The sequence below is a fragment of the Aptenodytes forsteri genome, unplaced genomic scaffold, assembly GCF_000699145.1.
Source record: "Aptenodytes forsteri isolate BGI_AS27 unplaced genomic scaffold, ASM69914v1 Scaffold183, whole genome shotgun sequence".
Classification (NCBI taxonomy): domain Eukaryota; kingdom Metazoa; phylum Chordata; class Aves; order Sphenisciformes; family Spheniscidae; genus Aptenodytes; species Aptenodytes forsteri.
The window spans coordinates 1,679,999-1,696,438 of record NW_008795918.1 but is presented as its reverse complement, the minus strand read 5'-3'; the positions used below and the strand labels follow the sequence as shown (position 1 = coordinate 1,696,438).

General features: G+C 42.7%; 1 protein-coding gene across 1 annotated transcript in view; it reads right to left on the bottom strand.

Annotated features, from left to right (window-relative positions):
- Positions 1-16,440, bottom strand: part of ORC2 (origin recognition complex subunit 2) — a gene marked incomplete at its 5' end in the record, with an annotated part of 16,647 nt that continues 207 nt past the window's right edge. The window contains 15 exons of the mRNA XM_009284711.2: positions 1-1,132; positions 1,774-1,892; positions 2,678-2,739; positions 3,061-3,232; positions 3,829-3,975; positions 5,667-5,763; positions 6,176-6,308; positions 7,843-7,952; positions 9,601-9,699; positions 10,329-10,513; positions 11,398-11,461; positions 12,738-12,769; positions 13,545-13,634; positions 14,948-15,034; positions 15,328-15,471. Coding sequence (XP_009282986.1) covers positions 1,046-1,132; positions 1,774-1,892; positions 2,678-2,739; positions 3,061-3,232; positions 3,829-3,975; positions 5,667-5,763; positions 6,176-6,308; positions 7,843-7,952; positions 9,601-9,699; positions 10,329-10,513; positions 11,398-11,461; positions 12,738-12,769; positions 13,545-13,634; positions 14,948-15,034; positions 15,328-15,471 — 1,628 coding nt within the window. The remainder of the gene's footprint in view (positions 1,133-1,773; positions 1,893-2,677; positions 2,740-3,060; positions 3,233-3,828; positions 3,976-5,666; positions 5,764-6,175; positions 6,309-7,842; positions 7,953-9,600; positions 9,700-10,328; positions 10,514-11,397; positions 11,462-12,737; positions 12,770-13,544; positions 13,635-14,947; positions 15,035-15,327; positions 15,472-16,440) is intronic.

Sequence of the window (16,440 nt, the reverse complement as noted above, 5' to 3'; positions counted from 1 at the left end):
TTGATTGATTTGAATTATTACAACATTGAGCTGTAACACAGCTACCAAATATCAGACATACAGAGTCCCTGAAGTCTGGCTGGCAGACTACAGTTGATGGAATTATAGGGCTTACTCCCACATACCTGAGAAAAAAAAGTGAAGAAAACCTGTCAAACTTCAGCAGTCTCCCAACCTCTAACGGCTTAAAAAAAAGGGAGAGCTTATAAGTGGCATTTAAGGCCTCCTCCAGGATCAGTGGACACTCCTGATGTAAAAAATACATATATACAATCAAGCTTTTAAAAAATAAACAAAAAAAACTTCTCAGCCTCTTCATATTCCTGGATTGCAACTTGGAAAGTAGATGAAAGAAGCTGGATCCTCTCACCCTTACCAACAGGCAATGACTTGAGTCCATCACAATTTTGATTATCTAAATCTTCTTATAAAAGGATTTGGGTTTGGGGCAAGTCCTTCAGTCCTATTGCCCAAATTTAATAAGTTACCCACAGTGTCCCAAACCCACTAGCATTCTCCTTTCCTCATGCAGTCAAGGCGGGTCTCTTAGCATTATAAATCTTGGCTTCTTCATACACTGGAAGCTAGTCTTGTCTAACTGGTAAAGGAGTACTGGAAAGCACTCAGCTGAGAAAAGTTGCAACACTAGTACAAACTAAAGCTCTGACCGTCTCGCAATTTGCACTTCCCAAGTAAACTGCTCCAATCAAACCCTCATGTCTGGTGAGGTAGAGAGCAGAAGGCACAATCTTACCGAGTTTGTTTTTCTGGCTGTAAGGTTGGCTGCATAGATATGAAGAAGGCATCATCTGAGCTAAGAGACAAAGCGGACAAATCTAACTACAGAGCAAGAGATGCCTTGCTTACGGAAGTCATCATTCCAAACTACCTGAAGTAGTTCAACAACGAGCATGGTTCATTACAATTACTACAGTTCAGTAAGTAGTCCAGCAGCCTTGGGGTTGGAGGAAGAGAGATCTGAGTATAGGCCCCTCTCCAGCAGCCCTTGAGAGCAATTGCCGTAGATGCTTTGAGAACAGAGACGTTATACATCTTCATCCTCTTTCTCTAAGAAGTCAGTCAAGGTACTGTCATCTACAGGAATTAATAAGTATTCCACACCATCAGCTCCCTGAGAACAGACATGCATACACATTCTGTTAACACCAGTGCACAGTGCAATGCAAGCCACTAGACAGCACTGCAACGCTTACTGTTATTTGCAGTCTGAGTGAAAGCTGGCCAGCATTCAGAAAGACTACATTGCTAAAAACCAGGAATATTTCACTAGAGCAACACTGGAAATGCACAAATACTGAGAAAAGTCAGTATATGAGAAATCTTCTGGTGAGCTATGCTAGTCTGATACTACACAGCTCCTCAACACTGTGTTCCCATATCTAGTACTGCTATACTGCCTCGTTATTAGGACTAGCCTGCATTCTTCCCTCGTGCAAATACAGGTAACTATTGGAAGCAGACTGGCAGGCTCCAGAGTCCATTACTTCTCAAGGTCTTCAGGAAGAAGAGACCTGTAGGTTGCCGAGTAACCAAAGCACACTGCATTTTTACAGCCCCCTATCCCTCAAATTGGAGGCGTGGAAAGAGCTGCAATTACAGAATTTCATCCCTTTGCTAGTTCCTAGGTGCTTCAAACCATACAGCCTCACTGTGAGCTGCAAAGTGGTGTCTTAGGGATACTTAGTAGCAAGTAAGCATCTTCTTTGTTTAAGGTGGCTGAATACCCAGAATTATCTTCTTCCCCCAACTCACACGCTTGGTCCGGATGAGCTTGTGGTCCCTGAATTCTGTCAGCTGTGCCCTGAGTGTCAGGTCACTGTTCACAAGGAAAGCCTCTCGACACTGCTGGTAGAAGTCTTGGAAAGACAGCCCTGGAGATAGAAAAAGGCGAGAACAAGGAATTGAAGTGGTAAGATTGACAGATTTTTCCAGGTCTAACACCACATATTATCTCCACCTACAAATCTTGCTTTGGCTTAGACCACAGTGGCTACAGTAACATCATCGCTTCTTTCAAGTATACAGCCAAGCTAATATTTCAGTAATTAATGGAAAACAGCTGAATTAACGTTCCAGTCACCCTGTTTGCCTAATGAAATTTTAATAGCACTTTAAATGCACTTCCCAACATGGTTAATCTCTCTTAATTTCCAACTCCTCTATCTTACTTCCAACTTTCTTTACCATTAACATGTTCTTCATATCCCTTGCAGCACCTGTTAGAGACAGTGACAGAATATTCCACATGTATCCTAGAAAGCAGGGACACATCAGAAGTCACTTAGATAGGAGCCGCATAGGAACAGACTCTCCTGTCTTTCCCTGGTCCTTTAAATGCTAGTTATGCAAATTCATATTCTTCCTTTATTTTAAATTTTTAACTCCACAGTCCCCCATGAATGGTCTCAGTCATGTCTAAACGTCAAAGCAGACAACAGTAAGAGGAGGTCCTTCAGAACCAGCCAGTCTATTGATTTCCTATCAGAGTCAGACACAGTACCACTAAAAAGACAGTCTACACCACTGAGTCTCACTGAGCCAATAGTTACAGCGCTTCTGTTGCTGGTGATGCAACCTGCATACCAAAATCCAGTGCCGCTGTGACTGACCTGGCAATGGCAACACCTCAAACAGATGAGAAAAGGTGGGTACATACCTGGATAAGATGGGTTGTCCTTGTTCTCCAGCTGGTACTGAGCAAGCAGTCTGAATATCCCCCTAAGTGAAAAGAGGAGAGGGGAAAATAAAAAGGAAAAAAAAACCCAACCCACCCAAACCCAAAAAACCCCACCATTAGAAAATATTAACTGATTTTTCCCTCATGACCATTTGTGCATGAATTTCATCACTGGACAAGGCTTGCTATCCAAACGCTGTTCATTTAAAGTAACCAATCAGCTGGAACCCAGGTCCTACCATCTTCATCTTGAACATTGTTGTCAGAAAACAGGGATTGCCTCCTGCTAGGTGTAGACCAGAGTAACCTAGTAAGGACTGAATCCTCAGCAAGTGCTACTGTGAAGTATAACAGTGTCTTACCTGGCATTGAGAGTGAGACTGCGCAGGACATGTGTTAGGGAGCTCAAAGCCAAAGATCCAGACTGTTGTACTAAAAGCGAGTTCTCGTAAGACGTTTCTTCCACATAAGGACTAAATGTGGTTGTTTCATACCAAAGCCAGTTGTAGAGGCTTAGCTTTGCCTGATCCCACACTAGACAGAGAGAAAAGAAAGAGCAGACAGAATTGGGAGATTTAGCTTTTCTAAGGAGTTAAATAAGCAACATTAAAATGTACTTAGTTCTACTGTAGGCTTTGAGGAAACAATGTATGCTTGTGAAATTCACAGTACATACACCCAGATACTTGCCGCTCAAGCAAGACAAATTCTCTGCAACAAAACATTTGCACACATCCCTTTTTCATACCAGCTTCACAGATATACTGTAAATCCTTCCAGAGTCAGCAGTGTGCAAAGAATTTCTGGCTGATAAACAAAATTGTTTAGATGCAATGACAGATATAACAGCCAATCTTCATTTCAGTAAGTCCCTAAATCAAAGGCTGCCAGAAGCTTGGAGTCTATTTGTATATTATGATCAGTGACTGGTAGTTATCAGTATCTTTGTACAGTTTTGGTTCAACACAGCCACGGTCCCAATCGGGGCTTCTAGCTGCTACCACCATACGTACATCACCAGATCTATTTTGCACACCAACAGTAATACATGAGCTTATGAAACATGCTCAGTAGCCCCAAAGTAGAACACAGATTCTTCTCTCTGCTACATCAGGCCCAAGGGGACTCACTGAGAGGAGCATTGATGTGATCGATAGAGGCAATGAGGTAAATGCTAGGCAGAGAGGATAACTGTGCAAGGATCTGCTGACTTCTTTCTCCTCTCAACATCTGGCTGTCCAGGTTATGAATGAGGACATAGAGCTCTAAAGATGAATCTGCAAGGTCAGAAAAAAACAGCAGAGAACCAATCAAAGAAACTGCACACAAAGTGGTTTCCCATTCCCAGTGCAGCCTAGGACAAGTCTATTCCATCAGGCTCCATATTCATCACTCCAATATCAAATAACTTTCCTTGTACAGCTTGCTTTGATCTCTATCCCACACTTGGTGTTTCTGAGCACCTAAAAGGCTTTTTCTCAATTCACTGTATTGCAGTTCTCATCACAGCTACAGTTCTTTTTGCAGTTTAAGCTTTTCTTTTATAATCCACTTTCCACTTGCTCATGGCTTTACCAGGAATTGCCCTTTTAGCTATGACTTTTAGTCCTGCGATTCAAGGTTGTTCAAATGTATTTTAGGATAGAAGTCTACGCAGTTTGTTCAGCTGCTTTTGAGTTACATGACTAGGATCCTTAAGCTCCTCCTCACACAATGGAAATGCATCTTCTGTTCAGGGTTGGATCCAAAGCATACTAACTTCATTGGAAATCTTTCCCACTGAGTCCTCAAAGGAAGTTACAAAATATTAGCTTGGGTAATGCAAATGGTAGATGTTAAAATTTCCAGCTAGCTTGTTGCTGCTGTACTTGTCCCTGGGAACAACTATTTCCTGAGTCCAGAAACAATTCTAGAACAGTAGCCAATTTTTGTGCAAATGAATACATACTTGGCTGCCAATGGAGACCAAAGGTTCCTCAGACTCCCAGTCAGATCAGCTATAGTGTACTACACAAGACTGATTTATGTAGATTCAGGTGGGTACCGTCGTTAATCAGTCTTTTTCACTTAGTCTCACCAGCAATACTCATAAGGTAATGATGGAAAACAGAATGTAAACACTTAAACACCAACACCATGCACAATTAAGATTCCATGGCAATTTGTGTATGTATACACAAGCAGTAAAACGGACATTCAAAAAGAATTCAGCAAGCATTCTGTGTGGCAATACCTGTTTAATTTTGCTTTTGAACCCAATTCTAACCTGCTTGTTTGACACTGCTGTCTTTTATTTCATCTTAATGTCAGTATTTGCGTATATTAAATTTAAATGACCATTCCACTAAACCATGTACATTTAAGCCTTAATCCAGCCTATACTGAAATTTATGGAAAGACCCTCAGGCCATGATTTTCCAGAGGAGCTCAAAGGACTCGATATCTGTCAACAACTGTCATTCCAAATTGTTTGCAAGTTCTTCGTTCTGTTGATTTCAGCAAGGTTTATATCATGTCCTCAAGCAGCCACTAAGAACCATCTTCGCTCATGTAGCTGGAGTTTACCTATCCTGTCTTCCACCAGGAAACACGTGGCTACAGAAACACTGTGTAAATAAAGCACAAAGGCACTGTGCTAAACGCAAGAGAGAGATGAGCATTTCAGTTTGCCAAAGGGTTGAGGAGCCTCTGTCTTGTTAGAGCACTCGTGCCTTCCTCCTTCCCCTTCTAGAGAACTTAGTGTGTGAAACACTACTGAGGTAACAGCTTGGGATCATGTACGTATATATTTCTGGTGCATATATGTTTTCATATATGTGGCATAAATTACAAGCAAGAAAGTATACTAGCTACAATAAACTAAGAAACTGTAACTGCACATACGAAAACTATGAGGAAAGAAAATGTCCAGGGTCTCCTAACAGGAAGTGGACTCTAACGTTTTTAAGTAAAAAGTTAGTCATTTTACCTTCTTTAAACCTTTTAATGATGAATTCAAGTTGGTCAAGGGGGCTGCGGAAGGTCCCTATATGGTCCAGTACCTCCTCTGTGATGGAGTTGAGAATCTGAAAAAGAAAATCGCAGTCCCTTCTGAAGGGCTCTGGCACTGAAGGACCTAGTGCAGAAAATCTGAAAGTGAGCCCTTGACTGTCATGAGGGAGGTAATCTGATTTTTACCATCAAATCCCCAAAACAGTCAACATAAACCAAAAAATTCTACCCCTTTTCAAAACAGTGACAGAAAATAAGGCTTTAGACTGATGAGTATCTATTAATGACGGCAATTACTGCAATTCCTTGGAAAATGCATGGGCTAATTTCTTTAAAGTCTCAAAAGAGAGAGAGGAACTGCTCTTCATTCAAGAGTCTGCTGCTATAGGATGCAGCAGGTTTCCTTAACATTTTACATTGAAAGGCTTTAGAGGTATCTGTAACACAGGATGATTAGATAAACCCATAAGCTTTTCCCACACTTACGGATCTCACAGTGATGCTGGGGAAGTATCCATTAACCACAAGGTGAACAGAATCCTGGAGCACAGAGGTGCGAAACTTCTCTAACAAATCACGCTTTGAGCCCAGTCCATAAAGCACAATATTGAAACCCAAGCTGCAGAAAAATGAGCAAATACACTGAATCAAAAAAGTACAAGCCCCTTTTTAGGTTCATACATTCATTAAGCAAAATGATCCATTGCAATCTTGCCTCAAAAAATTTCATATTTCATCAACTCCAGGTTTACCTTCAGCTCACAGCTGACAAATACGGTTAGCTGCAAGGAACCTGACATGTGGCACGTGCATCCTAGTAAAAGAAGCTTTTTAGCAGCCTGGAGGCCCACAAATTTAGCAAAACATCTATGGAAGAAAATGGTATTATCCAAGAATATGAGACTAGATCTGCAACTTCAGATAACAAAGAGTAACCAGTAACATTCACCCCCTCACCACTGATTATATTAAACCTTTACCACGGGTCACAGCAATTACAAGAAAAAAAGCAAGCCTTCATAGTGGTTTTCTACTCTGATCCGCAGGTGCAATTTCAAAGCAAAATTAAACTATTCTCGTATCTCTTTCTTATCCGAATTGTTCCACAGAGAAAGAGGCAGGAAAGCACAAAGACAACATGGTAGGGAATCACAAAGCTTTGTTTATTTTTGAGAAGCAGGAAAAGCATCATCTTGACCAGAAAGAAGAGTATCAGGTCACTCAAATAGCATTGGGCAAAGGTAAGGTGTTCAACAACTGTCATTGACTTCAGTATCATCTACGGATTTGTTCCTTCTACCCTGCCACATACATCTCTAACCATTTGCCCAGATCACCGAGTCACAGAGAACTCCTCCTCTTGCAACTCTCCAACTTTCAAAGCTAATGTCTTTTTCATATGCTCTGTCACTTCCCATGGACCACACATTTCTTTATACTCCACTCCCTTACAAAGCTTCCAAGGGGCTTTCTCCTCACCAACATCTGCTCCTGCCTCAGCACTTAACTTCAGAGCTGGTGGCCTGCCTTCTCTAAGGCGCTTCAGAATCTCACAGCTCTCTATAGTTCCACATTTGCTTTCCCGGATGCTTACTCTTTTCTCCTTCCCATGAAGATACACACAAACCCAGATAAAATTTATACTGCTAATGTTTCCAACAGCATTAAGGTTTCTTTGTGCCTAGATCACTAGGTGCCATAGGCATTCAAAGTTAACTGCTACACCACTGGGAATAGCCACATACTGAAGAAATCAGTGGTGGGCTACTCACTACCAACTACGCTGCCGTAAGCAAAACTGATTGTTCACAAACGACACTGTTCTCATCATTCATGTTCCCTGTTTTCTCATTATTCACGTTCCCTGTTTGTGATTGCCCTCTAGCTTGGTTTACAGAGGCAGAGACAAACTAGCTAGGCAGAATGCAGCCTCATTTCACTTCAGGCATTCAGTTCAAGGAGTTAGTCAGATATGATTTGGTCTACAGGAAACATTGTACTAAATTAATGTCACCTAACTTCAAATTTAAGCAATCAATCAAAGAAAAAAAGTCACTCCTTAACTCATCCACAGGACGTTGTTGACATGAGGGTAAGTTTACTGGCAGCGCCTGTTTACTAGGCTTCTTCAGTGATTCTCATTGGATACTTACTGTAATTGGAGCATCCACTTGGAAAACAGGGATTCGTGTTGCTGGTTTAGCTCTTTAATTTCAGCAGCATAGGCAAGGGGAGCTTTTTTCAAAATGTCATGCAGTGTTTGCTGTGTTGAGAAAGAGAGAAGATGACAGTCATTCAAAGCTGAGAAAAAACAATACATATATCTGGGGTCCTTACAAATACCCCTCTAGCATGCTCTCTAGTAGGGGCAGAGTAGTTTTCACTGACGGCGCGCTCAATTTGTGTTTTTTTCCATGAAGACCCCTGTAAGGACAGTTTTGCTACTGGAGAAACAAAGCAGAGATTAAGTAACCTTATTATGGGAAATGGCAGCCAGACTAGGACTAGAGCCGATATTGCACTGTGTTTTATCTCTTCCTGCTGAGTATGGGAAAACCGCTACTGAAATAATGGACACACTCAGAGCTTACACAGCACCAAGCACTGTACCAGGAAGATACCAACATCACAACCCTGCTCACAGGAGCAAGGGCTCCAATTGACATGCTTAGCGATAGTTCAGGTGTTTTGTCACTACAAGAGAATGCTCACAAACGTCATCTTAAAAAAGAAATAACAGCAGAAAGGAAATAATTTGCAGCTGACAGCTAAATGTAGAAAAAGTATTATTTCAAAAGCATCAAGAATCAAAGGATTAATTCAGCTTTAAAGATATGCTGGAATGTTGATGTTTAAACAGCACAGCAGCATGACAAATGGCATCAAATCTACACTGGCCTCCCTTTCTCTTCAATTTTAACAGCTTTGCTTTCCACTCCCTTGCAGTAGAAGACAGTTTACTCTGGAAAGAACACAAAGACAGCTGCAATGTACCAGACAAACATAAAGCATTGAGAGACAGAACTGCTAAGCCTTCAATTTCTTTGGAGCCAGCAGTAGATTTAATACTGAAAGCCTTGATTTCCTTCCAGAGCTGTTATGAAAGAAATTGTTAAGAATCCAGATGTTTCTTTGGGTAGCAATTCCAGACCACAGCAGGCATCAGGCAATCTGCATATATGCCATCTTTTAAAACACAGATGGGTGCAAAAAGCAGTCATACACATGAGAGCTGCAAGTATTTTACACGCTTCCCTGGAACCTGTCCTTGTGTACCTGTCTCTGTAGGGTGCAATTACTTGCTTTGAATGGTCTTGTAGAAGTGGCATATTAGAAAAAAAAAATACAGTAATTCAGTCACCACAATTAGACCGTTCCTGGCTCCTAGGAACTGGAAGGGGACAAAGCGCATTTCACAAACTAGGTGACATTTAGAGCTGTCCCAGTCCTGCACGTGGCTTGACCCAATAATGCTGGACTCTCTCCATTTCCTCTACACATAAATAGTCAAGACAGCTTGTAATTCCCCTAAGCATTTCATTGATAAAAATGCTGTTTTGGTGAGAATTTTTAAGGCAGGTCTCTACAACTCTGCTTCTCCCTCTTCTCCTCCCCCAAAAGCAAACTTTAACCTGTTCTGGTAACTGCAGCTTTGATCTATCTGCTCACCTCATAGTGCCTTCTCCCTGCATTTTCCCTGCTGTCTCAGGTTCAAACAACTGGGCACTGTCCCTGCTCAGAGCAGCAGTAGAGACCTAATACTTAAAACGCTACCTAAATCAGTGTTACCACTGAGAATGTAATCAGCAGAAATAACGTGAAAATAGCAATATCAGGAAGTTTTGATGAGGGAAATCTTCATCAGAGAAATCAAAAGCTCCAAAAGTTTTGTGATTCACTATGAGATGTACCTGATTCAGTCGTCTTTTCCGCAACTTCTGCAGCGTTCGGTCCGAAGTGAGCACTTTGGAACTACTGTGAGCTTCAAAGTATTCCTCCACCAGGTTGCTCTAAAAAGGGACAGCAAGATCAGCCACACTCCTCCTGCTATCAAGTTACCCCTCTCCCTTTGCACCCACAAACATGTCTGAAGTCAGTCAATATGAGACATAGAGCAAGGATGAATAGAAAGCCAGAAGGTATTTGCAAAAATGGCTTCTACAGTAGCATTCTGCCAAAGCTAACCTAGTCAGATGGTTCTTTCCTGAAGACAGAGACAGAAAAGAGATTCTGAGAGAGCAGAACATAGCAATAATTCTAAGGGCGTGTGGGGATCCCTGGTGCTGGAAGGAAATCAGAAAATGAAGCTGAACACCAAGCCAGAAAGTAACGTGTGCTTCTTCTGGTGCTATAGGAGTCAATTTCTTCATCCTTTCTCAGTACAAGGTCTCCTGCTTCATGGATGTCTTAGAACTTCTTCTGGAGCTGCTGAGGATACAGACTGGATTAGCCCACAGGCTCACATGATGCCTGTCCAACAGGGATTGCTCAGAAGTACAGCAAAAGCCAACCCAGCTGGTTTGATTTGAAATGAGTCTAGCAGTTCTTCCTCATAGTTAGGTGTGGTCACTGACAGCTTATTGTCACTAAACATCCCTTCACGCTTGCTAGCTCAGGGGTATATTTTCTGCACACTCACCATCTTGTCCTCCTTAATTTTTTTGGCTAGGGTGTTTCTGGGAGGAGGCGTAGACAGAGCCTTAGTTTTTGCTGGGGTCTTTCGACCTGATAAAACAGTGCTGACTTCTTTCTGGTCTTCCTCATCCTCCTCCTCTGAGCAGGAAGCAGAATATTCACTCTCACTTTCTAAATAGGGATCTGGAGCTAAAGCATAAATTTAAGGTTAAAAGCTAGCAACGGCTTCTTACACAGAACACATTTTGCACCATCTCACTCTCTCACATACATTTTCTAGATGTTTTTCAAGCATATGATTCCTAAATATATTTCACAGAAAAGTAAAATCAATGCTGAAGAGGACTGCAGACACATAGCCATTTCTTTCCCAGTTCTAGGTTCACAAATTGTTGTTTAGTAAAGCTTGCTCCTTGATACCAAGTAAGAAACATAATCCTACCATAAAAAGTGACTAAAAATGGACAATGGAATTCCCTATTTCTCTTAGCATCTCTACACCGGTTTTCCCGAATGCCAATCATGCAAGCTGAGTATTTTCTGGGTCACACTCTGCAAAAAAGGTTTTGTAAAAGACCTCTGTTAGCAAACAGACGGAATCTGGCTCAGTCTTGGTCTCTCAACACAAAAGAAGAAACAGAACATGAAACGCCATGCACTAAACTCTCCTCTGCCTTCATTTTGAGCACATATAGCCAACCAGTTATTGGAAATACATTACCATGAATGTTCCAGCCATCATCAAAAAGTTTTATAACTTGGTCCAAGCAATTGTGCCACACATAAGTGTCAGCATAGGTTAGATTACTGAGAGTTTTGTCTCTTTTGATCATGTTACTGAAGTTCAGCAACTTAGTGTTTCTAACCCTTCCACCCCTTACCTAAGTAGCAATCTGTTGTAGGGAAAAGGTCTACACAGACTTCCTTAAGGACATTTCTACACTCTCTGCAGGATGAATCAGATTGCTCCAGTCAGACTACTGCTACAGGCAGAAGCCCACCAGGAGAAACACTCGCCTCTGAACACAGTGCCTCAGTGACTGTGGGAGCTGACTGCAAAGGTTGATCTTTACCTGCTAGCCTCTTTCTGAGTCTGTAAGGTGTGGTAGCCACATATTCTTTCTTTTTACTCTGTAACTGCAAAGAAAAAACATGCATTAGAAGAAGAAACATATCTCCTCAAAACAGCCCTCTGCCAAGCAAAGAGTAGAATCAGGTTACATTTCCAAGCTATTTCAGCCCACAAGAAACTGGGAAAGCAAAGGCAATAAGTACGGAGAGTTCTTGTTTTGCCATTCAGAGCTACAGGGGGCAGGATCAGGTTCCAAAAGGGGCTTAATTCTTTCAACTAATGTCCCGAGATGGAGGGTAGAAAACTCTGAATTCTCCAACCAAGATGCCAATCTTGGCCCCTCAGGAAGAGTCAAACCGAAGCAATGACAAACTGGAAATGCTTCGGCTCCCCAGAGCAGTCACCTTCCACATCACACTGTCTACTCAAAGTCATTTGGAAGTCCACTATGAAAACAACGACCAGAATGACAGAAGACCACTCAGAATACTAAGCCCAGAAGAAGTACAGCAGAGAGAATCCAAGCTGCCTGGGCTCATCAAGTGGTAGTGGCACATCTTCCTTACATAAGTGTAAAGCACACACCTGACTCGGACACCAGATCGAGTCTGTAATATTTAGGAAACGCTTTTGTTAATCCTGTCAAAGTGGATGTGAAATCATCAAGGAGTGAATATGGCATCCCAAAACAGCATCTCTTACAGGCATATCTCATCCTGGAACCTTATACCAGAAAAGCTGCGCACACATTTCTAGTATGATGCTATACCATTTTAGAAAGCCAACTGTTTCACAGCACTCTCTTTATAACCACCACAACTGGCAGTTCTGGACTGTGCCTCTCTGTAGCATCACAAAAGACAACATCAACTTACATCCCCCCATTGTGACAATTTATTTTTTATAAACCAATGCTACAGTAAGAAACTGAACACCACCACAGTTCTTGAATTCCTGTTCTAACAGCACTCCTTACAATCAAGGCTGTTTCTTCCTTTGATGAGAAACTGGAAAGCTATGACTGGAAAGCTAAACTGCATATTAAGTGATTGTCTAACATCCTCATTTGTGTGATGCAAGGAAATAGTCTCGACCCATGCTAATTAAGCTGTCAAACCCACTATTGCCCACTGACCCTAAATCCCATAGTCCTGATTAATGGTAGCTCTGGTTCTCACTTGAGTTAATCCTGCCCAGTTGGATTAGGAGAGACATCTGTACTGTGGATGAGGCTTTTCAAGGTCCTTCCTTTCCAGAACTGTAGTAATTGGCCAGTTCAAGTTTTAAAAGTAAAAAGAAAAAACCAAAAAAACCCCCAAGCAAGGTAGAGTCATCACTCACCCTCTGCTGCACTTTGTTTGAACCTGAACGTTCTGCAAAGCAAGAAACAGCATTGTTCAGAGTACTGCATATTTTCAACAGTGGTACAAGATGGTCCTTTAGAAAAACAGGCATTCGCTATTCAAAGGTACACTGCACCAGAATATCAGCTCCCTGGGTGGTTAATCCTATGAGGGAAGCCTCTAGTTCCTCACAGGTAGGCAAGAAGAGAACAAAGACAGTCAATGTTATTACCACAGAAGGCAGCTTTTAATTCTGGTCACAGGTTTGGGAGACCATCAGCAGGAGGGAAGAGGCTGAAAAATGAGCTGATGGCCTCTCCCTGGGCACATCAGACTCCATTTCTGAGCACAAAGTATCATGCTCTTGCCAGTGTTGACCTGCACTGACTTCTCCCACCTGTATTTCTCCCTACAGCATTGGGTGGTCGAATATTATATAACAAAGTGTGAATTTACACATGAACACCCACACAATCCTACCCATTTGGTGCTCAACACATCAGCCCAACTCATAACTCTCTCAAGTGCAAGCATTTCTGTTGAACACAGAGGAAATCATTAAGTGTCACAGCAACAGATGAGAGAGAAGTTCCTGTTTTCTCTACAGCAGCAGGGCAGAATAAAAGATCTGACACCCAGGTGAACCAGAGGCCATGCATACCAAGCAGTTCAGTCTACAATGTTAAGCTGACTAAAATACTCAAGCATGACAGAAGCTGGTACTCAAGCATCCACTCCACCACCCAAATAGAAACATAACCCCCATTCACTCAGCTTCAGTTCCCCAAAGCATCACAGGACTTACTGCTGCTTTGAGGGGTTTTGGCTGTCTTCTCAGGGCACTCAGAGTGATCAGGTGCAACACTCTGTCCTGGTGTCTGGGCTAATTCAGCGGCTGTAGGAAATAGGGGGAAGGGAAGAAGTTTCACATGTCAGGTACAAAACTCCCAGCTCTGGCTAGTCAGCCATGGAGCCATACATCTGAAACACTAAGTATTAATTTCCTAGCTATTTCAGGAAGTGCACCAGATACTTCCATTTTTTTTCTAACCCTAATGGTGAATGTTATCCTTAACAAAGATTTTCAAAGACTGAACTCCTCAGTTAATTCATTTTACAAGTATAGCTGAGGCAATGGCAAAGCATGCTTTGCTCCCTGGGAGACCACATGTCTTCTTATCAGAGCAATGTTTGGTCATGCTCACTTAGTCCTTTAAAACTGCTCAACTGGATATAGTAGAGCATTAGGTATAGCAAACACATCAGTTCCCCAGGAGGTGGGTTCTTGTATTCTGTTTACCTCTTTCTACTACTTATCAGCACAAGCTGAAGTTGAATCACTGATCTGAATATGGAAGGCCCCCGTATCCTGCTAACACTCCCTCAAGAAAACCAGCCTTCCACTGTATGACTTGCCTCAGTTTTCAAACTGAGTCACGGCTCCAGGAGGGAGCACCAGTGAAACCTACCCTGCTGCAGAAGGAGGTGTAAGAAACACACAACTTCCCAAAGCACAGCAGAAGCCCAGAGGAGAAGTAAAGAGGTACGGAAACCAGTTTCTATATAGCGATACAGAAGGATGACCCCTCTCCCTTGGATCATCCTTTGTAGGATGTATCAGTAGCTGTGACAGCTAAACACTAATGAAGTTCAGATGGTGCTGGGCACACAAGGAGTCTTCAAGTGAGAAGAAACATAGTAGCAGCAGGACTCAAGCATCTTATTTGAACAACACCCTACCCTCTCCAGAACTGCCACTTTCTGCTTGCTTCTCCTAAGTCCACAGTTAGCCTAGCAAGCACACTCAGACAGTATGAGTAGGAGAAATCCCCTTACACACAAAGCTAATACTGCCTTTTTTCACTCTTTGCTACATGATGAATTATTCTCATATCTTTCTAAGTTACACAAATAAAACCCCTGCCATCCTTTGGCACTTACACGCAGACTTTCTCCCAGCATTAAGAAACTTCTACTTTTTCTTACGCGTTTTTTTATTATCTGTATTTCTTATCCCCACCATGGCTTTGCTTTGTCCTAGCCCTGTGCTTTTGTTTCTGAGGAAGACTGATTCAGAGCCAGATAAAAGCTATTGAAATACTGCAAACGTATCTTTTGAATAAACAGAAGTGACAAATCACGTTAACAGGGTACTCAGAAAAAGACCATAGCCAGAGCAAGAATGAAAGAAGAAAGAGGAAAACATACCCAGCTCTGCCATTTTGCTGGAGCGTTTGGGAGTCTGGAATGAGTAAACTTCACCACCACTCACACTTGAGCCATTTCCCACTGGATCTGTGAAAAGATATGTTACTTGTAGCTATTTAAAAAGCACTGATATATTCCCAACCCAAGGAAGATGGAATGCAACATTTTACTATTTGGCTCAAAGGACTCTTTATATTGCAGCTGTTATGACATAAATATCATAATAAAATCCTAGAATCATTATTCTCTCCTCTACCTGTTACCACAAGCACAGCCAGAGCTAGTCAGCCCTCAAAAGCAATTTCATCAACATTGTACAACCTTGACACTGCAAGAATCTCCTGAAGTCATGGCTGTGTTAGGTTTTCCCCTGCTAATACCTTGGGCACATATTCCAAGAGCAGCAACATAGTTCTTCTCTTCCAGGATCTCCTGAGCTTCGTCATCTGAAATATTCTCAAGCTTCTTCACAAATCTCTTCACACTGACTGTCAGCTGAGTCTTGTCCTTCCGTACTTTAATCCCTAGGATTGCAATAAAAGCTTTAACCTCCTGCTATTTCGTTATTTCTATTGCAATATATTAGTATATTTCTAATGCAGCTCCCCCATTTAGAGACCAAGTGCTTGTTGTGTGACTCGCTAAACAAATACAACGCTGAAAAGATGTCCCACTAAAAGAATAGCTAGTCTGTGCCCTAGTGATCAGCTGACCCTACAGCCATTAGTCCCTCCTTTACCACAAAAGCTGGCCCCAGCAGTCCATGAGGACAAGATCCCCATTTCAGCACACACCAGCTTCCACAGTTTGGGAGAAATGACAGTGACTCACACATAGAAGTATCAAACCGCATGCAAAGGGGTTGGTATTTGGCGTCCCCTATCTCCCCTAGCAAAGGGGAGCAAGTGGAAAAGACCTGGCCTATAGGCTGTCAGTACACTCATGGGAGAATCTAGGCTGAGACCTCTGGAGACCACCTGTCCAACCTTCTGCTCAAAGCAGGACCAACAGCAAAGTCAGATCAGGGTGCTCTGTAGCTTGTACAGGCAAGTGTTGAGCGTCTCCACAGAGGTTCCAAACCTTAAGAGTAGTCAAAACTGCAGCAAAAGACTCCTGTAGCAACCACCTCGAACCTCGTTCCGATTTGATTCTGTGCGTGTTTAACCACGTCAGGGGTTGGGAAGTTCGCCAGGCTGTTCGCGCCCCCTCTCCCAGGCCGTGACGCACACGTTGCTGTTCGGGAAGCTAGTATCGAGAGCTAGTACCCGCAACACCTTCAGCTGAGGGCACTCGCCACGATGCCGCAGCTGCCCCTTTCCACGTGCCGGGGCGGGGACAGAAACAAACTGCGGCAGAGGCAATCGGAGGAGAAAGACGCCGAAGGCCTCGTCCTGCCTGCAGCCCGGCCGAGGCGCTCAGCCGCCCCGGGTGTCGGAGAAGGGCTCCCTTCCCGGGGGGCGCCGCGGCTGCCCCGACCCCTCTCCCAGAGCCCT